Below are 23,398 nucleotides of genomic sequence, written 5' to 3'. Positions count from 1 at the left end.
CACTGCCCCACAAGAGGGCCCTCCCTACTTAAGCTTTTTGTTAAACTTATTTTTCTAAACAATCTATAAGAGTTGTTATTGCACACCTCTAGAGCAAGTGGGACTTGAACCTGGGCCTCTCAGTCCAAGGGTAGGAGCACTACAAATGTACCACAAGAGGGCCCTGGCTTCTGACATTAAAGCACAATAAAAAATTAGGAATGCCTCATCTTTTAAGTAGTTAACAGCCTTCTGGACTGAACATTTGATTCAACAATTTCAAGCTATGGTCATTATTTTCAGGCAGCACCTATTCACAGAATCATAGAATCCCAACAGTGTGGAAGTAGGCCACTTGTCCCATTGAGTCCACATTGACGCTGCAAAGAGCATCCCACCCAGACCCACCCCCTGTAATTCCCATGGCTAATCCACCTAACCTACACATCCCTGGACACTAGGGGCAATTTAGTACAAATAATCCATCTAGCATGCATATCTTTGGATTGTGGGAGGCTACAGGGACAATGTGCAAACTCCACACAGACAGTCACCCAAGGATGGAATTGAACCCAGATCTCTAGTGCTGTGAGGCAGCAGTGCTAACCACTGAGCTATCATGCTGCCTGTTTTGGAAATAACTCTGCTATTACCACACATGGTTTAAGTTATATTGTGTAATTTAACATTGTGCACATTCATGCAATTTCCTAGAGCATTTGCCTAATAATTTGTTAACCTTGCTAATGTCAGCAATGCTCCATATTTCTACATTAGGTATAAACTGTATGTACTGAAAGTACTTTTCTACATGTCATTCTTTTGTAGAGTTTCATATTATTTTGTTAGAAGGACACTCCTGGTGTAATTCCCTCTTAGGAGGGAACTTCCCTTAAAGGAATTGAACTGTTCCAACTCACTGTGTACATAGTTACATTGAAAGGCCTAATGAAAATGCATGCCATGAGTCATCCTAAGCTCTTTCAAATAATGAGCAAATGCAGCCCACAAGCTCTTACCCTATAAGCCATAGGTTTGGAATCAAGAAGAATGAATAAACAAATTTTGAACTGAAAGCAAAAGAGTGCAGACTTATCCAAGTTTAGTCATCAGTGAAATAAACATTGCCCTGTGCTGATGAGAAAAGTAACAGCTACATGGGCTGGAAATCAAACTCATTTGTGATTCTGATTTCACTCAAGCCGTTTCAGACAAGTTTCTGACATGTTGCACCTCTAATAATTTAATATTTTGTGAGATATGAGGATTGCTGGCAATTTCAGCATCCATTGCACTCAAACTGAGAAGCTATTTCAGAGTGTCGACCATACAGGGTTTGAAGTCATAGGTAAGGATGACAAATTTCCTTCCCTAAAGGAAATTGGTGAACCAGAAGGAACAATCACTGACAGTTTCATAGTCACCGTTACTGAGATGAGCTTTCACTTCAGCATTTTTCCTTTCTGTTAATTGAATTTAAATTTGACAATCTGCAATGTTGGGGGTTTGAACCCATGTCTCAAAAAAGTGCCCGAGCATCTAACTTACTAGCCCAATGATGTTGCGACTATGCTACCATCTCCCCATAACGTCCAAATTGGAATCAAAATTGCCCAAAAATACAATTCAGCTTCTTTTGTTATAAACATTGATTTTATACCATTCATTTTTATTTGGCCATTTATTATAAGTTCCCTTCAAGTAACCCTAGTGGAACGATTTGCTTTTGTTTCTGCTAACCTTCTGTCAGACTTTTTTTAGTTTTGTTTCAGAATGATGCAGTGGACTGCACATAGTGCACGGCTCTTTTACAGTGTTTGGAAAGAAGGATACAAGAAAATTAGGAAAGCTCCACTTACTCCATCTTGTTCCACTGTGTAAATGTGATTAACCATGATCAATAAGATAATGCATTATTATCTCTATCATAAGTAATATAGAAAATGTTCCATCATTACTATCCGTAAAGGATAGTCAGCATTGACCAATCTTGTTGAATTTTTGGTGAATAAATGAGAGAGTCGACAAGAGTAATGGTAGTAACTATAATTTACTTGGATTTTGAAAAAGCCTTCCATGTAGTACCACGTAATAAAGTAATCAATTATAGATTCGTAGATTCGTACAGTGTGGAAAAGGCCCTTAGTTCGATTGGGTCTGCACCAAGATAACTACTACGAGAAGTTTAGGACAGAGAATATGTGATCATTGGAGACATAGCAGAATGGTAAGCTAGTTGGCTTCAAAATTAGGAATATGAGGAATGGGTAGTTATTCAAAGTGGCAAGATCTGGTGGATGATATTCTACGAAGATCAGTGCTGGAATAATTATTCACTATTTATATTCATGATCTAGGCTTCAAAATTGAAAAAAGAACCTCTGCAATCTGTTGCTCCATTAATGTTTGTATAAAGAACATAGAATTGTAAAATTAATTCTATCATAGATAAATGCAAGGTTTATACACTGAGCAACATTAAAATCAATTTGACCCAATTTTCTCATTCATATAATCTCTCTTTGACATTTCATGCTTCTATCTACACTTCATACAATAACACTTACCTTTGTCTCATCAACACACTCAAATACATTGGCATTTTGTTCCATAATCTTACAATGAATAATTGAGGCCTGAACAGAGATGCTTTTGGACACCACTAGTTACATCCTACCAATTAGAGTACTGATTCCTACTCTCTAGATGGAATCTTTACCTCCCAAGAAGTGGCAAGGAAGGTGGTGGAAGCAGAAAATAATCAGGTTGGCATCAGAGAGGTATCTGTACCATAGAAATTAAGTTGTGGGCACAAAGGCCCAAGCTCGACTTTCTTGACCAGCTACCAATGAAAAGACTCTTAAGTGATCAGTTAACAGTGACTATCCATAGTGGGAGTCTTTTTCCCAGGGTAGAAATGTCAATCACTAGGGGAGATAGGATTAAGGTAAAAGGAGGTAAGTTTAAAGGAGATGTGAGAGGCAAGGTTTTTATATAGAGGGTGGTAAGAGCCTGGAATGTGTTGTCCAGAACATGGTGGAGGCAGATACAATAGCAATACTTAAGAGGCATCTTGACAGAAACATGAATAGGCAAGGAGTAGAGGGATACGTGTAAAGGCAAATGGTTTTTAATTTAGAAAGGCATCATGTGTTGGCAAAGTCTTGGGCATATTGTCTTAATAATTGTGATAATCTTGCCAAAGGGCTTGTTCTTGTGCTGTCTTTTTTTTGTTCCTGGCAGGTGAAAATAATGGCAGACTTTCTGATGTGTAAATTTGGAGTATTGTGTTCAGCTCTAGGCACCTTATTTAAGGAAGGATGCTAAAGCCCTGGAGAAAGTTCAAAGAAAATTTACTAGAATGATACCAGGAAGGAAAGATTTTAGACACGGGGAAAGATCAGAGAGATTGGGCTTATTCTCCTTCGAGCAGCAAAGATTAAGAGGTGACTTTATTAAGGTGTTCAAAATTATGAACAATTTTGATAAGGTAAGATAGGATATTCTGTTTCCACTATGTATGTCAGTAACTAGGTGTCACAATTTCAAGGTTGTCAGCAAGAGAGCTTGGAGTGAGATGAGGAGAAACTTCTTTACTCAGAGTTGTTAGAATTTGGAATGTGCTGACTGGGAGAGAGGTAGAGGCAGATTCCATGGGAGGTTTCAAAAGAAAAGTGGATATATACTTGAAAGTGATGAAGTTAGAGGGCTATGGAGATAGGGCTGGACAGTGGGACTAGCTGGTAGCTATTTCAGGAGCCGGTACAGAAATGATGGGTTGAATGGCCTCCAGTACTGTAAAATTCTATGATTCCATAAAATGGAGTGGTTACCTGCTGGGTCTGAGGGGAAGGCCTCGATCTTCTCCAATCTAGATATGATCAGACGTGGATGGGAGACAGTAAGGACTGCAGACACTGGAAGCCAGAGTCAATAGGTGTGAAGCTGTAAAAGCACAGCAGGTCAAACAGCATTTGAAGAGCAGGAAGGTCAACGTTTCAGCCCAAAACACTGACTTTCATGCTCCTTAGATGCTGTTTGACCTGCTGTGCTTTTCCAGCTTCATGTCTATTGAGGTGGATGGGAGTTGAGTTTGTGTGCTGAAAACCACACCCTGCCCTTGCTTACAACATCACTGACACCCCTCATCTGTGCTGCCACCTGCGATTCTTCTCCTGCGAAGTCACCTACTTTGTCTGCTGCTCCCAAGACTTGGTGGTTTTGTGCAGCCAGCAACCTCAGCCTCTGAGGTGGCCTCTGGCTAATAGGTTCAAGTAGGGTGCAAAATTACTTTTTCAGGAAATGAGGCACTGAAAGGCCTGCCAGATGGCCACATGGGTGCCTGGATAGGCACAAGATCTGGCTGGCTTTCTCTGGAATGGGGACGGGAGGAATCCTGCATGTTATCATTTCTGCCATCACACTTTGAAGAAAAATCAGCAAATCCCAGCACTGTCTCCTACTCAGATAAATTATTTGCCTTCAATTCCTTCAATTTAGTTAGCCTCCTCTTAATGGAGTCTTTATCAAATGCCTTCCAGAAGTCCATGTAAAGATCATCCACAACAACCCTTGTTCACAGTGAACTCTTGAAAACAATTTAAACAAGTTCATCAGCCATGAAGAACCATTAGGAATCCATGCAGTTTCTCTTATTCAACTGAAAATTTCCAAGGTGTTCAGTCACTTGTCATGATCCCAGCTGATGTTATTTTGACAAGACAGATTGCAGATTGAAATTTGGCATGGTAGATTTTTTTTATTAGAACTGAGAATGACATAAAGAGTCTTCAGGTTAAGCAAGTGGCAAGAACTTGGTAGATGGAATATACTGGAGGAAAATGTGAGGTTATGCATTTTGCCAGGAAGAATAAAAGAGGTGAATATTATTTGAATTGAGAAAGACTGCAGAATCATAAAAAGCTCGCATCCAAGTTCAGCAGGTAACAGAGAAGGCAAATGTGACCATTGGAAAAGCTGACCTTAACCTCAACTCTACATTCATGCACATCCCAAATAATCTTTCATTCAATCAAGAATCTATCTACCTCTGCCTTAAAAATATTTAAAAATTCTGCATCTTCGGCCTTTTAAGGAAGGGAATGTTGGCCTTTATTTCAAAGGGAATGGAATAAAAAAAGTAGAGAGGCTTTGCTAGAACTGTATAAGCACTAGTCAGACCACAACTGAAATACGTGAACAGTTTTGGGTCCCTGATCTAAGGAAAGATGTATTGGCATTGGAGGCAGTCCAAAGAATATTTACTAAGCTGACACCATGCATGGTGTGTTGTACAGGCAGAGAGATTGAGTAGATTGCTACCACTGTGCGGAATATAGAAGAATGAAAGGCAACCTTTTTGAAACATACATGAGCCTTGGAGGACTTGATTGGGCAGATGTGGAAAGTATGCTTCCCCTTGTGGGAGTGTTTAGAATCAGAGGACATAATCTTAAAATACGTGGCCACATACTTAAACAGAGTTGAAGAGGAATTTCTTCAGTCAGATGGTTATAAATCTGTAGAATTCTTTACCACAGAGGGCTGTTGATAGAGAATCCTTAAGTATATCAAGGCTGAGATTACTTTTGAAAATATTGTCAAAGGAATCACAGTTACTGGGAAAAGACAAGAAAGTAGAATTGAGGATTATCAAATAAGCTATGATCTGATTGAATGGAACAGCAGACTTAATGAGCTGAATAGTTTACTTCTATTCATGTCTTATGGTCTTATTGGATAAACTAGTCTTTCACTGATAACACAAACATGCAATTCTGCACATTTGGTTTTAACAATAAAATGGAAGTTTAATTTCTTTAAAAAAAGTGAAGATAAAACAAAATAAATCAAACTAATATAATTTAAGAGATTTGGAAACACACAGAATCCGATCTATAGTTTTGACTTAACTGTTTCTTTCCATTCCTGGTCTAGAGGAGTTTTTAGACTCTTCCTTGATTATTCAGGCAAATGAGCTTAGATTTTCTCAGCTTCAGTTAACCCCTTCAGGTTTCAAGCTGAACTTTTCTTGAGTTGAACTGAAACCCTTACACTAAGTTAACCTATTTTGTAACTTTTCTAAATTAACTCCATCAGCTAAGAAAAGCTGTTTTGTACACCTAACTTCAAATAGGACATATGTGAATCGAAACCAAAAGCTTTCTACCCTACAGGTTTTCCCCTTGCAAAACAAAATCAGATTCTTCTAACTGAAAATAAGTCAATGCTTTTCAATGTTTACTCTGTCCTATCATAAAACTTACACAATGCAAACAAATTCCCATTATCACTCCAGGAACTCTCTCCCACATACTGGTTTCTCCTTAAATACTGATAAGGTGCTAAAATCTATATGCCCTGAGTTCAAAATTCAAAATCTGAAATAAACGATATTAAAACATAAGCAAATCATACACCTCACATAACATCTATCCTTAATTTATTGTCATTTCCTGACAATAGATTTGAAGTTAACTGGTCTATAATTCCATCCACACACACCATTTTTAAATAAATGAATGCACTTGCGTTTCCTAGGTAATACCCCATCACTTGAATACATTTAATACCCAATTAATAAACCGTTAACACATGGTTTCTTTACAATGTCATCACTTTGAACATTTAATTCTGAATATTAACACCTTAGTCCATTTCTCTGAGAGAGAAATAAGAGCTTTAAAATGTATTAGACCTAGAGAAACCATAGAAATGATACAGAACAGAAGGGAGCTATTCAGCCCATCTTGTCCATGCTGAACCAAAGACACCCAGGTGCCCTTTCTAATCCCACCTTCCTGCAAATGGCTCATAGACCTGCAGTTTACAGCACTTAAGGTGCAAATACAGGTATGTTTTAGAAGAGTTAGGGCCTCTGCCTCCACCACCAACTCAGGCAGCAAATCCTAGACACCCAGTGTCCTCTGCGTAAAAAAATTTTCTGCATGTCCCCTCTAATCCTTCTGCCACTTAGCTTGAATCTATGACCCCTGGTTTTTGAACTCTCTGTCACTCTGTCCACTCTATCTCTTTCCCTCATAATTTTGTATACCTCAATCATGTTACCCTCAACCTTCTCTGTTCCAAGGAAAACAACCCTAACCTCTTCAGTCTCTATTCATAGCTATAATTCTTCAGCCCTGACAACAATCTAGTAAATTTCTGCACTGTCTCCAGAGCAATTCCGTTCTCCTTGTAATGTGGTGACCAGAACTGCACTCGATACTCCAGCTGTGGTCTCACCAGTGTTTTATACAGTTTCATCATCCTTTCCCACTTTGTATTCTATACCTCTGCCAATGAAGGCGACCATTCCATATGCCTTCTTTACAGCCTTATTTATTTGTACTGCTACCTTGAGAGATTTGTGCTCTTGCACACCCAAATCTCTCACATCATCTACCCCTCTCAGTATATTCCCATGTATTGTGTGTTCCTTTTACTATTTGACCTTCCTTAAAACATTACCTCACACTTCCCAGAGTTGAATTCCATCTGCCACTTTCTTGCCCATTCCACCAACCCATCTATATCATTTTGGAGCTTACAGCTATCCTCTAAACTCTCCACTATTTGGCCAATTTTTGTGTAGTCTGTAAATTTGTCCCACCCCATTCCCCCCACGTTCAAGTCCAAAGCATTAATGTATAAAACAAACAGTAGGGGTCCCAACAGCAAGCCCTGTGGAACACCACTTGAAACAGCTTTCCATTTGTAAGGGCAGCCATTGACCATTACCCTTTGTTTCCTGTTACTCAACTATCTTTGGTTCCAATTTGACATATTATCGTGTATCCCGTGGCTTTTTACTTTTTTGACGAGTCTGCTATGTAGGACCCTGTCAGTTGCCTTACAAAAATCCATGTAGGCAACAAGTTTGCAGATAACACCAAAATTGGATGTGTAGTGGACAGCAAAGAAGGTTATCTCAAAGTATAACGGGATCATGATCAGATGGGCCAATGGGCCAAGGATTGGCAGATGGAGTTTAATTTAGATAAATGTGAGGTGCTGCATTTTGGAAAGGCAAATCAGGGCAAGACTTATACGCATAATAGTAAGGTCCTGGGGAATGTTGCCCAACAAAGAGACCTTGGAGTACACATTCATAGTTCCTTGAAGGTGGAGTTGCAGGTAGACAGAATAGTGAAGAAGGCGTTTGGTATGCTTGCCTTTATTGGTCAGTGCATTGAGTATAGGATTTGGGAGACCATGTTGTGGCTGACAGGACATTAGTTAGGCCACAATTGGAATACTGTGTCCAATTCTGATCTCCCTGCTGTAGGAACGATGTTGCGAAACTTGAAAGGGGTCAGAAAAGATTTACAGGGATTTTGCCAAGATTGGAGGGTTTGAGCTATAGGGACAGGCTGAATAGACTGGCGCTATTTTCCCTGAAGCATTGGAGATTGAGGCGTCACCTTACAGAGGTTTATAAAATCTTGAGGGTCATTGATAGAGTGAACAGATAAGGTCTTTTCCCTGGGTGGGTGAGTCCAAAACTAGAGGGCATAGTTTTAAGGTGAGAGGGTAAAGATTTAAAAGAGACCTAAGGGGCAACTTTTTCAGGCAGAGGATGGTGCGTGTATGGAATGAGCTGCCAGAGGAAGTGGTGGAGGCTTGTACAATTACAACATTTAAAAGGCATGTGGATGGGTATATGAATAGGAAGGGTTTAGAGGCATATGGGCCAAATGTGAATAGATTTTTTTTCATTATTCATTCACAGGATGAGGGCATCACTGGCTAGGCAGCATTTATTGCCCATCCCTAATTGTGCAGAGGGCAGTTAAGAGTCAACCACATTGCTGTGGGTCTGGAGTCATGTGTAGGCCAGACCAGGTAAGGATGGCAGTTTCCTTCCCTAAAGGGCATTAGTGAACCAGGTGGGTTTTTCCCAACAATCAATTCACGGTCATCATTGGATTCTTAATTACAGATATTTTATTGAGTTCAAATTCCACCAGCTGCTGTGGTAGGATTTGAACCTGGGTCCTCAGAATGTTATGTGGGTCTCTGGATTAACAGTCCAGTAATAATACCACTAGGCCATCACCTCCCCAGTGAGCATTGATGAGCTGCACTGAATGGTCTGTTTCCATGCTGTATATCTCTATGACTCTATGACTATAACATCCACAACCCTCATCATCCTTCTTGTGAGGATCCTCTGATGAAGAGTAATCTGATTGATTTTTGTTTACTTTTTTTTATTGTCACGTATACCGAAATACAGTGAAAAGCTTTGTTTACCAGCAGTACAGGCAGATCACAGCAAGCAAAGGATATACAGATCAAAAAGACTTAGAGGAATACAGGTTACGTTGCAGATTACATTATTTGAAACTAGAGTGCTTTCCACAGTCTAATAACAGCCGGAAAGAAGCTGTTGCTTGTGCGTGTGTTCAGGCTTCTGTATCTTCTGCCTGACAGAAGAGGTTGTAGGAGATCATTACCAGAGTGCGATGGGTCTTTGATGTTGGCTGCCTTTCAGCAGCACCAGGCCATGTAAATAGATGCCATGGATGGAAGATTGGCTTCCGTGATGGTCTGGGCTGTGCGTACCACCTTCTGTAGTTTCTTACGGTCCTGGGCAGAGCAGTTGCCACACCAGGCTGTTATGCACCCAGATAGTATGCTTTCAATAGTGCATCTGTAGAAGTTGGTGAGGGTCCTTATGGACATGCCAAATTCCTGAGCCACCTGAGGAAGAAGAGGCGTTGCTGTGCATTCTTGACTGTCTAGACTCAAAACATTAGCTTGCTCTCTTTCCATGGATGCTGTCTGACCTGCTGTGATCTTCAGCATTTGTTGTTTTCATCCCTGAGTAGTCCATGTCTTTCTAAGTGACATTTATCTGATCTCTCAGGATTAATTCTAACAATTTGCCCACCACTGAAATAAGACTAACTGGCCTGTATTTGTTTGGCATTTCCTTTGTACCCTTTTTAAACAATGGAACCACATTTGCATTCCTCCAGTCTTCTGGTACCTCATCTATGTCTAGGAAGATTGGAAAATAACCCTCAAAACATCTACTATTTCCTCCCTGAGTTCTACCAAGATCCTAGGGAGCAGTCCCTGGCAACTTATCTGATTTCAAGGATTCTAACTCATCTAATACTTCCTCACTTGTTATGATTATTTTGTCCACTATTTCACACTGCTCCTCTTGGGTTACTTTATCTACATCATCCCTTTTCTTTGTGAATATGGAGACAAAAAAAAAATTTAATATTCTCTGCCTTTTCACACAAGTTCCCTACTTCACCCCTGATAGGTTCCACCTTTTTCTTAACAATGCTTTTGCTCTTTATACCCTGGTAAAAATATTTTTTGAATTTTTCTTTATCTTGCTTGGTAATATTTTTTGATGCCCTCTCTTTGATTTCCTTTCTTCTTTTCTTTTTTTACTTAATCCCTGTACTTTCTGTATTCCTCTAGGCTAACTGCAGTGTTGAGTTTTTGTGACTATCATAAGCTTTCTTTTTCTGTTTAATCTTCCCCTGCATTTTTCCCAGCAACCATGGGGTCTAGATTTAGCAGTATCGTTCTTATTTTTGGAGGGGACATATCTGCTTTGTCCCCAAAGGAACTCACTCTTTAGTGCCTCCCACTGGTTTACCACTAATTTATCCTTTAGCAGTCCTATCCAGTCCACCTCAGCCAAATCACTTTTAATTTTGTAAATTTGCCTTCCCCCAGTATAAAATTTTTACTCCTGATTTATCTCTGACACCTTTCGTAATAATACAAAATCTAACCGAATTCTGGTCCCCAGTATGGTTTACCCACTTGCCCATCTTCATTCACCAGAACTAAATACAGAATTGCATCTCCTTTCTTTGGGCTTGTCAAATATTGATTAAAAAAATCCTGAACACAGTGCATGAACTTTTCACCTTCAACGCTCCTTATATTATTTGAAATCCAGTTGATATTAGGATAGTCAAAGTCTCCTGCTATTATTGCCCTCTTATTCCTACAGGCTGAAATTTGTCTACATATATGTTCTCTTATCTCTCTGCCACGATTTGGGGGTCCATTGTATTCTCCTAGTAGTGTGACTTCCCCTTTTTTAATCCTAACCCATAAAACCTCATTTGTTAACCCATCTAGTATATCATGCCTTCTCAAAACTGTAATTGATTCTTTAACCGATACTGCTACACCCCCTCATTTTTTGTCACCCACTCTATCCTGCCTAAAAACTCAGGGATATTGAGCTGCCAATTCTGTCCCTCATTTAGCCAGGTTTCCATTGTAGCAACGATATTGTGCTGCCATGTGACCAATTCATCTGCCTCTTTTGTAATACTCTTTGTACTGAAAGTATAAACAGCTCAACCCTAACAATTTCTTTTGCTGACAGTTTTTAATCCTCATTTCTTTTGTCTTTCTGAGTCACTAACTACATCACTAAGTAATGTTCTTCCTCTTCTGATCTGCATTTGACCCATTTAAGCCTGCTCTTTGGTTCCCATCCACCTACCGTACTAGTTTAAAACCTCACCAATGGAATAGCATGCGGTATCCTGGAAAAGGGAATATGTTGTTCATTGATAGTTCTATGATTTCTCCATTATGCTCATCACTGAGTCATAAATTCAGTGCAATGTTGAAGCACCCTTTATAATATTGCTGTCTTATTAGACTTAAATGTATTACTGTGCTTATTTCTTCAAATTGGCAGGCGGACATTAGGCAACATAGAACAAGTGAAACAGATCACACTGGAGGAAGCTCTACAAAGCAGTGAAATACAAGCAGCTATCATCAGTTTGGAGAATCGGTTTCATGAGGAGTATGTGAGGTATGATAAACAATGCAGCTCTTGAACATACACAGCAGTTATAAGCCCAATCAGTTTTCCACGAATACAGGGAATGCATAGCATGTGATTCAATATCTTGAAGAGAAAGAAAAGTCAATATCACAGGTGGTTTTTCTCATCACAGCTGACACAGTTACCAATGGGTTGGGCAGAATTGTGTTATGTATTGAGGTTGGGGGGTCAAGGTACAGGTCAAGTACTTCGATGTAGTCATTTCACAAAATAATGGTCATTTTTCCCAAAATTTCTCTAGCATTAGATAGTGGTGGAGTTGGGGGTGTAGAATGGAAGTACTGTCAATGTCATTTGCATGGTTGTGGTGAACTGGTCTCAAATAGCCAGTTGAAACATTGGAGCAATGCTGGGTATTCTCAAGGCTAAAACAGGGTCTAGTAAGTTGCTGGACGAACTCCAGTCATTCATTCCTTCTGCTTCCAAACACCAGAGGCCTTTTATTTTAAAGCCTAGACAGGAATCATGTCCCAGCTGCTGCTTTAGGTGTAAGATCTGCTGAGGCCTTTGGAGGTGTAAAGGGCAGACCTCCTACAGTGACTGCTGTGGAATGCTCCTAGCTGACACATCCACAGTTCCTACACTAGAATTTAATTAGCCATATGAATTTGGGTGTGTTCATGGCAGTCTGCCAGCTCAACATGCTCTCTCTACCTCAGAAATGTGTTCAGCTTTTCACCCTGTATCCTCATTGCTTATATTTTAATGCTCTGCCATTTCTGGTGAAATCTCAGGTAATGACTGACTGTTCTTTATTATCATTGACTGTTTCCATTTTAAAAGTCAGCATGCCACATTTGGAAATTTATCTCAAGTTATTGTTTCATTTTCTGGCATTTTGCTAGTAAAATTTCTATAAACATGTAGGATGTAGTTTTGGGAATCAGCCAAATGATGGATGCAATCACCTGGGAATTGATATTTGGATGACACGTAATGGAGATAAACATTTCTGAATCTCCTGTTCGATGGTGATGGTATTGCATTTCCACAAAGTTGGCACTTGGTGTAGGAGTTTAATATGGGTTGGGGGTGAAAAGTGGCCCAGAAATTCTGATCAGGCTTGGAAACCCTACTTCCAAGCCTGATTGGACTTGTCTTTTGATCAGTTCTGCCCTAGAACTTCCTAAACAGGAGTCTTTTGTTAGGAAACAGCTTATCCAGCAATGGGTGCATCACTGTAGAAATAGATTGTCCCTTTTACCAGCAGTAGGGGCCATATCTATAGTTTGAAGGTCCAGTAGCTATTTTATCAGTTACTGTGAAAAGGTGAATGGAATTGGACAGAAGGTGGGGAGGGGGAAAGTTTGGGGAGGGATGGTGTGGGGGTGTAGTTGGCAGGTGGATGAGGGTTTAGGGTGCTAGGTGGTAGGGGTATCAGGTATCTGAGGGGATAGGGTGGTAGCTGGGTGAGGAGGTAGGAAGTCAGGTAAGTTGATGAACACTTAGGGTAGACCAAGGGGTCAGGTTGGGTGCAGCTGTGTCAGATCCTGCAGAGATAGTAGGAACTGCAGATGCTGGAGAATCCGAGACAACAAGGTGCAGGGCTGGATGAACACAGCAGGCCAAGCAGCATCATAGGAGCAGGAAGACAGACGTTTCTGGCCTAGATCCTTCATCAGAAATGGGGGAGCGGAAGGGGGTGCTGAAATAAATAGGGAGAGAGGGGGAGGCGGATAGAAGATGGATAGAGGAGAAGATAGGTGGAGAGGAGACAGACAGGTCAAAGAGGCGGGGATGGACTGACCTATCTCCTCCCTAACTCCCCACCAGCCCTGCACCTTGTTGTCTCAGATCCTGCAGAGTTTGGTTGGTGCAAGCCTTCATAAGGTAAGAAGTGGGGATGTTTGTTAATGATGTTTGGACAATATTCAGCATTATTTGTGACTCCTCAGATAGGATGTAATGGATGTTCATATGCAGCAAGACCTGAACAACATCCAGGCTTGAGCTCATAAGTGGCAAATAACATTTGCACCACCTAAGTGCCAGACAATGACCATCTCCGACAACAGAGAATCTAAACATTTATGTTCAATGACATTACCATTGCTGAATCCATCAATATCAGCATCCTGGGGGTTACCATTGACCAGTAATTTTTCTGGAATTGCTAATACAATGGCTTGAAGCGCAGGTCAAAGGCTGGGAATCCTATTGTAAATAAGTCACCTGTCTCCCAAAGCTGATGCAGCCTCTCTGAGGCACAAGTCAGGAGTGTGATGAAATGCTCCCCACTTGCCTGGATGAGTGCAGCTCCAACATGCAAGAAGCTTGACACCATTCATGATGAACCATTTTGCTTGATCGACATCCATTCACCACCTTCAGCATTCACTCCTTTCACCATTGATGCACAATGGCATCAGTTTACAACATCAAAAGATGCACTGCAGTAACTTACCCAAGGTTCCTCTTATAGCACCTTCAAAATCTATGGTTTTTACCACCTTGAGGGACAAGGGCAGCAGATACATGGCAACATCACTACCTACTAGTATCCCATCACCCACACACCATCCTGTCTTGGAACTATATAACCATTCATTCATAGTTGCTAGATCAAAATACAGGAATTCCCTTCTAAACAGTAATGCGGGCATTCCTACATCCTAAGGACAGCAGCAGTTCAAGAAGTCAGCTCCATTACCTTCTCTAGGGCAATTAGGGATGGCCAATAAATGCTGGCCTAGGCAGTAATTCCCACCTCCTCTAGAATGTATAAAAGAGCATTTATCAGCTATCACCCACTAATGAATATGGTTGTCCATCTAGGAATTTCCATGTCACTGATCATAGTTTCTGTGGGTTCTCACATGACTGATGAGCTTGATCTGAGAGCCACATCTCCAATCACACATTTGGCAGTTGTTTGTGAGAGGTGGAAGTGGTCCTTGGCTTTGAGTGGTCTTTGGCATTCCTTTTGTGTACTGCATCTTGCTGACCAGAGTTCTCGAAGAATTGTGTTCCTTCATATTGGAGTTTCCTTCAAGCTGGTTTCTTCTAAACGAGGGTCTCCCATGCATTAACATCTATGTTACAGTTCTTGAAGGAAGCCTTCACGGAGTCTTTGAAACGCTTCCTTTGTCCTCCTCATGTTGGAGTGCCTTCCTTGAGCTGGGCGCAGAAGATTTCCTTCGGTAATTGGGACTCGGGAATTCTAGGCTTGCGGCCGGTCCAAAGTAGTTGGTTTTGGATGATAATGGCCTCAATGGTGGTACTGTTAGGTGCTTCAAGGATGCTGATGTCAGTATGTCTGTCCTCCTAGCTGATGTGGAGAATTGATTTCAAACAACGTTGTTGATACTTCTCAAGGGTCTTGAGTTGGCATTTATACGTAGTCCCAGGTTTCTGAGCCATGTAGGACATTACAAAGGATGACTGCCTTATACACAAGGATTTTGGTATCAGTCACAGTCATCCAGGACTGTCATCCTTAGGCATCCAAAGGTGGTACTCACAGATTTGATGTGCTGTTGAATCTCCACATTGACGTCAGCCTTCGATGAGAAGTTGCTTCCTAGATAAGGGAAATGTGCGACATTTGGGAGGATTTTTCCATTGATCTTAATGGAAAGATGGAACAGAATTTGACCTGGGACAAGTTGGCAAAGAATTTGAGTCTTCTTGAGATTGAGGCTGAGGTTAATTCTCCATGATGCTTCCATGAAGGCTCTAAGCAAGGCTTGAAGATTCTCGTCTGAGAAAGCAAATGTAACATTGTTACCTGCATACTGAAGTTCCACAAGTGAGGTCAGTTTCATTTACTACATTGATTTCAACCAGTTGAAGTTGAAATGTTTTCTGTCCATCCTGTAGACAATGTCCAAACCACTGGGAAGCTTGTTCTCGACAAGATGAAGGATGGTGGCAATGAAGATGGAAAAAAGGGTGGGGGTGATGATCCATCCCTGCTTGACCTTTGTCTTGACCTCATGGTATTCTGTCATATTACTGTCAGGAGGTCTACTATCAACATCTTGTTGTAGAGGAGACAGAGGATGTTAGTGAATTTCACTGGACAGCCAGCCTTTGATAGGGTCTTCCATAGCATCTTCTGATTAACTGAGTCAAAACTTTTGTTCTGGTCAATAAAGGTCACGGAGAGTGATAGGTGTTGTACTGGCATTTCTCTTGGAGTTGCTGAGCAGTGAAAATTACATCCATAGTTCCACAGTTTGGTCAAAAGGCACACAGGCTTTCAGGAAGAATTTCCTCAGAGACTGGGAGAAGGTGCCCTGGCAAGGATTTGGCTGGTAATATGCCCAGTGATGGAGAGTAGGAAGATTCCTTGGTGGTTCCTACAGTCTACATTGCCTCCTTTGTGTGATGGCAGCATCCCTGAGATCGGCAACAATTTCCTCTTTGTCCCAGATTTTTAGGAACGGTTGATGGAGATGACAGGTAAATTCTGCTCCCCTAAGTTTGAAAATTTCTGCTGTAATCCTGTGTACTCATGCAGCTTCTCCATTCTTCATGTATCTGATGGAGATTTCGACTTCTGTCACATGAGGTGGGAGTCCAAGTTCATCTTTGATGGGAGTTGGGGCATTTTCTCACTCTGAGGGCTGTTCAGTCATGAAGAAAGCTGCTAGGGACTTCCAGATCTCTCATTCATGTCCCTGTCACCTCTCACCAATCAGTACAGGGTGGGTGTGTGTATGTGTGTGTGAGTGGGTGGGTGGGTGTGTTTGGGATAGGGGTGGGGGAGGTGCAGTGTAATTCCTCTTGATGGACATCTTGTGCAGGTTGTCTTTTCACATGGGAATGCTATCACATATCAACAGGCACGTGATCCCTGACAGAATGTAAATCCAGTTCCAGTGGCAAGGAAACATCGATAACTGGGGAGCTCCCTGCTATTTCAGCCTTCATCCACCGTTGCAGTCACTGATATCACATGGGTACTTTCTGCCTGGATCGCCGCTTTATCAACTTTCTCCCCTCCAACCTTACCATCATACGTGTCCCTGTCAGGAGTTGAGAACTCCTGATGGTATTACTCTCAGAATCAATGCAACACGCAAGCCTTTCCAGCACAACAAGATGGCAATCCACAGAGATGAAAAAGCATTATATGAGTGATAAATAATAGACAATCCAAAATTGCAAAAGACCCTGAGTTTCTGCTGCATTCTCCCTGTTCTTATCATTTTTTCGCACTACAAAACCCCTCCTTCCGGTGGTGGCTCCATGTTCAATAGTCTTGATAAAATAGTAAAAGAGGAAATTGAGAGAATGTAATAATTAGATTTATAAAAAAAATACATTTTCTGGGCTAGATTTGGATTACTAATCGTGGATTTTGTTTTTGTGTGTTCAATGTTTTAATGATTCAAAAGGCTGTTTCTGGAGGCAGGGAAACATGTCTGTGTGGAATACCCATTGGCACTGTCAGTGGCTGCTGCCCAAAAACTATGGGATCTTGCTGATATCAAAGGTAACTGGATGAAATTGTTGCAGTAAAACAAAATTGTTTGTGACAATGACTGTATAAAGTGCTGAAACAGTGTCAGCTCCGATAATTAAATACTTATAGCATGGGATCTGAATCTGGGTCAATAATGGACATATGGATCTTTAAAGATTTGATCTCTAAAACCTTTCAAATACTGATCACATATAGTGTTTGTTTTGGTACCATTTAAACCGTGAGTCAGGGAAAAAATACTTTTTCTGTTTTTATTGCACTTTTTGAAGGATCCTTTTAATTAGTTTCAATATAAAATGAAGTTTACTTCGCAAAATTTAATGCCACTTTCAAGTCCCTAATGGTTGTACACACTAGGTCTGAGTGTGAATGTGAATTTCTATAATACCATTGTTATTCATACAAACTAAAGGGTTTTTTTGTGCTGGCGACAACTGATGAACTCTAACTGATTATTCAATAGTTAAATTGGGGAATACTGACAAATGACACTTGAACAAGTGAAATTTTCTGCAGTGCAGTTAAATGTGTCCTACTGGGGCATTATCCTTGTGTGCTTTATTGTTAATTTGATGAATGTAGTTTTATTAAACTTAAGACCCAACGGGAAAAACTGTATTAAAATTAAACTGAATATGATTTCTTATTTTCATTTGATCATGTCACAATTTAAATGTTGCTTCTTGGAGTTCTCCAGTTGCTCAACGAGACTGAAACCTTCTGGGAACATTAATCAACTTTCTAGAATCGAGGTTCCCTTAACAGAGCCAAATGTTTGGTCTGTTTTCAAATTTATCATTGAGATGTTGACCATGTTATATCTCAAGTTCCCACAGATATCCATATGCAACACCTATAATTATTAGATCACCTTTGAAATGCTGAACACAGATGACCATGACAATGACAATATTCAAAAGTAGATTTAATTCTGTTTTAAAAAGTAGGAGTATTTGATTATCCTTTGCAGAATTCAAGTTAGTGCTTTGCAACACCTACGGAATTAACCTTCTACTAGTTTTTGAATGTTATAAGATACAGTACAATAACCAAAATTTGCAGCTTTTATGAAGCATTTTTATATAATAATGTCCCTGCAGTCCTCAACTGTAAATGTAATTTGTCAGTCCTTCATTTACTATTTAGAAAAATATCAAATATTATGACAAGCGTACAGATATGCTCAAAGTGCCGATATTTAGATTAATTCCAATATGGGGACAAAAATGGACACAGGACACATGAGTGATTAGAATCTGACATCTACCTGTTACCAATCCTGTGGAAAACCAGGACACTCTTTGATATAATTATATAATACTAACTTATCATAACAGAATCATTAAACCCTCTGGAAAATGCAATGTATTGAACTGTCATAGTAAATATAAAATAAACATAATTTTTCATGTTTTCATTTTTTTGATTTAAAAACTATCCTGTTCTGTTAGTATAACTGCATTATTTTAATTGATATTTATAAACATATACATGTTGATTATATGGTAATTATAATGTATTTTATTTAAATGTGTTTTTTTCCTAAATGCAGGAAAAATTCTACATGTGGAGCACATAGAATTACTGGCAGAACCATATAAGCAGCTGAAACAGCAAGTGAATAGAAAAGAGCTGATAGAGGGTTCCCTGCATTTTACAGGTAGTCATAATAACAAAACACCTGAGACGGAAATACAGGATAAATGAACAAAGTGCCAACTCCTCAGTTGTCCTTAATATTATCTATTTGCTGATATAGCAGTTTTTAGAGGTGAGGGGCAGAATTTAATGCTTCCCTGTACAATTGCAGCAAGACATCCCTGCTCCTGTAATCCTGTCACTATGAAAGCCAACATATCATATACTTTCCCCACTGTCTGTTGCACCTGCTTGCTTATATTTTACTAATTTATTGCTGAGGAAGTGCCGTTTGACACCTAGGATGGCCATTAGCTGAATTATTTTTGGCCTGCTTTTTGTGGACAGCCAAACCTGCATAATGTTCAACATTGTCTAGTAGATGCTAATGTTATAGCTTTACTAGAACAACTTAGCCATGGATGTGGCTAGTTCCAGAGCATGCAACTTCAGCACTACAACTAAAATGTTGTTTTGGGCCCACAGCCTTTAGTGTAAGCTGTGCACTACGCTGTGTCTTGTTATCACACAGAGTGAATTGAAAAGACTGAAGACCACCATCCATGAGGTTAGGGACCTCAGGAGACTGAACTGAAAACAACAAATGCTGGAGATCACAGCAGGTCAGACAGCATCCACGGAGAGAGAGCAAGCTAATGTTTCAATGCTATCTGACCCACTGTGATCTCCAGCATTTGTTGTTTTCAGTACAGATTCCAGCATCTGCAGTAATTTGCTCCTACCTCAGGAGACTGAGTTGGATCATCTACTTGACACTTACAGCTGAAGATGGTTGCAATCCAAATGGATTGGTTGGTGATTGGATGGTTACAAATGCTCCAGCTTGTCTTCTGCACTCAGATGCTAGCCTCAACGACCATTGAAGAAGGAAACTTCCTCCTTATTTTAGTTGTTTATCTAACCTTCACCATCATTCACAACTGGATGTGGCAGGACTGTAGAGCTTTGATCTGATCTGTTAGCTGTCATATTGCTCCTATCTGTCTGTAGTATGCTGCTTCTGTTGTTTAGCAGGCATGTCATCCTGTGTTATATTGTAGGAAAGCTTGCCATTTCACAAACATTTACATTATTGATATCTTCTCAGCTTAACACAAACTACTAGATAGTTGTCAGCAGGTTCAACTTTGCAGATTGTACGTAATTTAATTTGATAATAGTGCAAGATAACTTTAGACAAAATTGTTATTTTCACAAGGAGAATGTTTATCATGACGTGTCAGACCTTAGGCTTTAACTTGCTTATATTAATTTGCTGCAGCAAAGCTTGTATACATAACCTATCATTCTCCAGGTGGGCCTCTAGATCGACAACGCACCGGATTCCCTGCCTTTAGTGGAATAGCCCGTCTATCCTGGCTTGTGGATCTCTTTGGGGAGCTCACTTTGAAATCTGCTACATTGGAAGAACAACAAAAGCAGCATTACTGGAAGATGACAACACGTTTCCTTACTAAAAATAGCAGGTTAGTGATACACTAGTTTTATATCAGCCTTCAGTTCTAGAAATTGTCAGGAGTCGGTGAGCTGTCTTGTCTGGATGGCTGTCCACCATTTTGAAAGGACTGAGGATTCTTTTGACTTTGTGAAATATATAACGAAAATGGGATCTATTTGAACTCAGCATCAATTTTAAAAGGCCTGTCTGAATTGGATTTCCTTCTTGTGGGAGTCAAACCCCATCCATTTCCTCTCCCAGTAAATATTGGATCTGTTCTGCCCACCATTTTATAAGGACTGAGGAGTCTTCCTGACTTTGCAAAAATCAGACCTTTAAATTTCACTGTATTGCTGACTGTATGCCAACATGTTCAGTGTAATCTATGGTGAGAATCAATAGAATAAACATTTTAGAAAAACTACAAAAATCTTGCGATGGGTTGTTTTTGAAACAGAAATGTTTTATTTTTGCCAAAGTATTTTAGACAATTTGTGAGCAGTATCTGGCAATCTCTCAAATTCATGGCTAGTGTCAATATTCACTCATCAGCCATGATCCTGTTGAATGACAGAGCTGGCTCAAGGGGCTGAACAGCCTACCTGAGTTCCTGCTTATGGTTTTATACATTCAATGAAGTTCTATTTTTCTCATCCCATCCCAAGAAACAATTTGGTAAACCTTCAATTCACTTCCTCTGTGGCAAGTATTTCTCTTCTTGGGCAGGGAGACCAAAATTGCATGCAATACTCCAGATGTGGCCTCAACAAGGCCCTGTACAGCTACAGTAAAACTTTCCATCTCCTGTACTATAGGCAACTCCCACTAATGTTTTCTGCCTCTTGTTGCTTTACTTCTATCCAGACTGATTCCACATCTAGATTTCCTCCCCAATATTCTTTCTCACTATTGTACTGATTTCATCTTTTGCTAAAAATGCAACCCCACCTCTCTTTCTGTTTTATTTGTTCTTCCAAAGATTATGTCAGCGTGAGTGAATGACACTTGATGCCAAGACACCAAGTCATAGCAGCATTAACAGTTGAGCTGTTAATATCAAGGAGATGTGTGATGCATTTACAATGTATGGTTAAGTACCTGCGTTTTATTGATTCTGTTTTAGACCCTTAATATGGACTGAGGAAAGAGGACCAGAGTTGAAACGCAAAAAACAAATAAATTTCCAGTTCAAATCAGATACTTTGGATCATCTTCCAGAAGCACCTAATACCCGTGTTGGACTATTCATGCAAGACCTCAATTTGTTTGCCCAGAAACTAGCAGGGCAAACACCCACTGAGCTCTCTGAAAAGAATCGCCTCCTGCACTGTCTGGACCTGGCGGATGAGATAAGAATTTTCTGTGAGCAGGTTCCACCAAGCTAACAATAATTGCACTTCCTCTGTCTTCTGCAAATAAAATTATTGGTTTGATAGATTATCATTCAGAATTACCATGTAGGCCTAGATTTTTAATTTCTGAGTAATACGATTGCCTGTTTTAGTCCTTTTCACCACATATTAATAATAATAACAAAAGATAATATATATCCTGGTTTTAAGGGATGAGATAACTACCAAGCAGTTGAATGGACATTTCTATCTGATTTCTCTGGACTGCTTTTTGTTTTGTTAAATTAAGTTGTTAATTGTTAAAACATCAGATCACTGCAGGTAGGATTTTTATTATTATGCACAAAGCTTTTATATTAAGTAATAAATGGAGAGAGTGTTACACGGAGTCATGCTACAAAAATATTTTTTCAGTCAGTATAACTCTACACACTCAACAGTTGTGCATTGATATTATTTGATTTCTTACACACACACACACACACACACACACACACACACACACACACACACAGTTATTAGGCAGGCATGTCATTGTTCTCTAATATAGCCATGCAAACTGTGTAATGTGCATGTTGGGAGAATAATAATTGAAAACCAAATTTTAATTTAATGCAAAAGAATATTCATCCCTGAATTTCAATAACATTCCAGGGGCTTCTCGTCATAATTTGCAGCCTCCACGATTTTGATTAAAATAGTTTTGAGGTAGCAACATACTTGATTCTTATCTTGTTTTCCTAACCATAAGATAGTTGTTTCATTTTGTTTAAATGTTTCCAAATAATTGTGTCAGCATGTCAAGGAGAAAAGGTGATTGCACTTCCAAAGTAATTTTTTGGCTTATAGTGGTATGCCCTGAGGAGGCACACCTGGGTATCAATTTTCTTACTGATCTTGCCAAAATGTCACTGCATCACATTCATGGTATTCTGTGGGTTTCTTCACTCTTCAAGCATTATATCATCTTATTCTATCACCTAGGCTGACTGAGAAGGAAAAGTGCATTGAGCTAGCAAATCTCATGACCTCAGGTATCCCAAAGTGTCTTACAGGCAATGTTGTATTCCCTGAAATTCAATCACTGTCGTACTGCAGGATATATGGAGTCAATTTAACAAAAGAACATAGCTGGAGGATTAGCATTCCATCAAAAACACATTTCTTGTTGGTTGTTTTAATTACATAAATTGTATGTGTTATATTCAAAGAAGTTCGAAAGAGATCTCATAAGGCCAGGAATTTCCTGAGCCAGATGAATGATCAGTTTCTTGGCCTGATCTTGGGAGGCAGAGGAAATGCTAAAAATAAAACTGCTACAGACCCCACACACCTACATTAACAGGAAAGAATTCTGCAACCTCCTGAGTTGAACCAGATTGGAAAAGTAGGAGGCTACTTTAAAGGTTTTGCCTCCATTGAAGAGCACAGGACTGTTAATGTGATCTCCTGGAACCTTTCAACATTTTTCTTATGCTGGCCATAGGAAGTGGGACAAAAAAAGAAACTTTGCAACCAATAAGGCCTTCCATTCCCATCACGATTTACATACAAGAGTGGAGAATGAACAGCCAATGGCAATCCTGTTAAGGTGAATGGAGGAAAATCCCATTTAGAGCTGTAATACAAGATTACACATTAAATCATTCCTCTTTATGTTATAATATTGCATCTTCTTGTTTGCACTGTCG

The 23,398-nt window shown here is 39.8% G+C and overlaps 1 protein-coding gene across 20 annotated transcripts in view; it reads left to right on the top strand.

Moving 5' to 3' along the window:
• The window catches only part of blvra (biliverdin reductase A), a 57,245-nt gene extending 34,819 nt beyond the window's left edge, over window positions 1–22,426 (top strand). For all 20 annotated transcript variants that reach the window (XM_048607113.1, XM_048607118.1, XM_048607021.1 and 17 more), the window contains 5 exons: window positions 11,675–11,794; window positions 17,170–17,267; window positions 18,811–18,918; window positions 20,212–20,383; window positions 21,479–22,426. In XM_048607113.1, coding sequence (XP_048463070.1) covers window positions 11,675–11,794; window positions 17,170–17,267; window positions 18,811–18,918; window positions 20,212–20,383; window positions 21,479–21,740 — 760 coding nt within the window. In that variant the 3' untranslated portion in view covers window positions 21,741–22,426. The remainder of the gene's footprint in view (window positions 1–11,674; window positions 11,795–17,169; window positions 17,268–18,810; window positions 18,919–20,211; window positions 20,384–21,478) is intronic.
• Window positions 22,427–23,398: the final 972 nt, after the last annotated feature.

The sequence above is a fragment of the Rhincodon typus genome, chromosome 2, assembly GCF_021869965.1.
Source record: "Rhincodon typus isolate 14 chromosome 2, sRhiTyp1.1, whole genome shotgun sequence".
NCBI lineage: Eukaryota > Metazoa > Chordata > Chondrichthyes > Orectolobiformes > Rhincodontidae > Rhincodon > Rhincodon typus.
The sequence above is the reverse complement of the archived record's forward strand: the minus strand, read 5'-3'. Positions and strand labels throughout refer to the sequence as shown.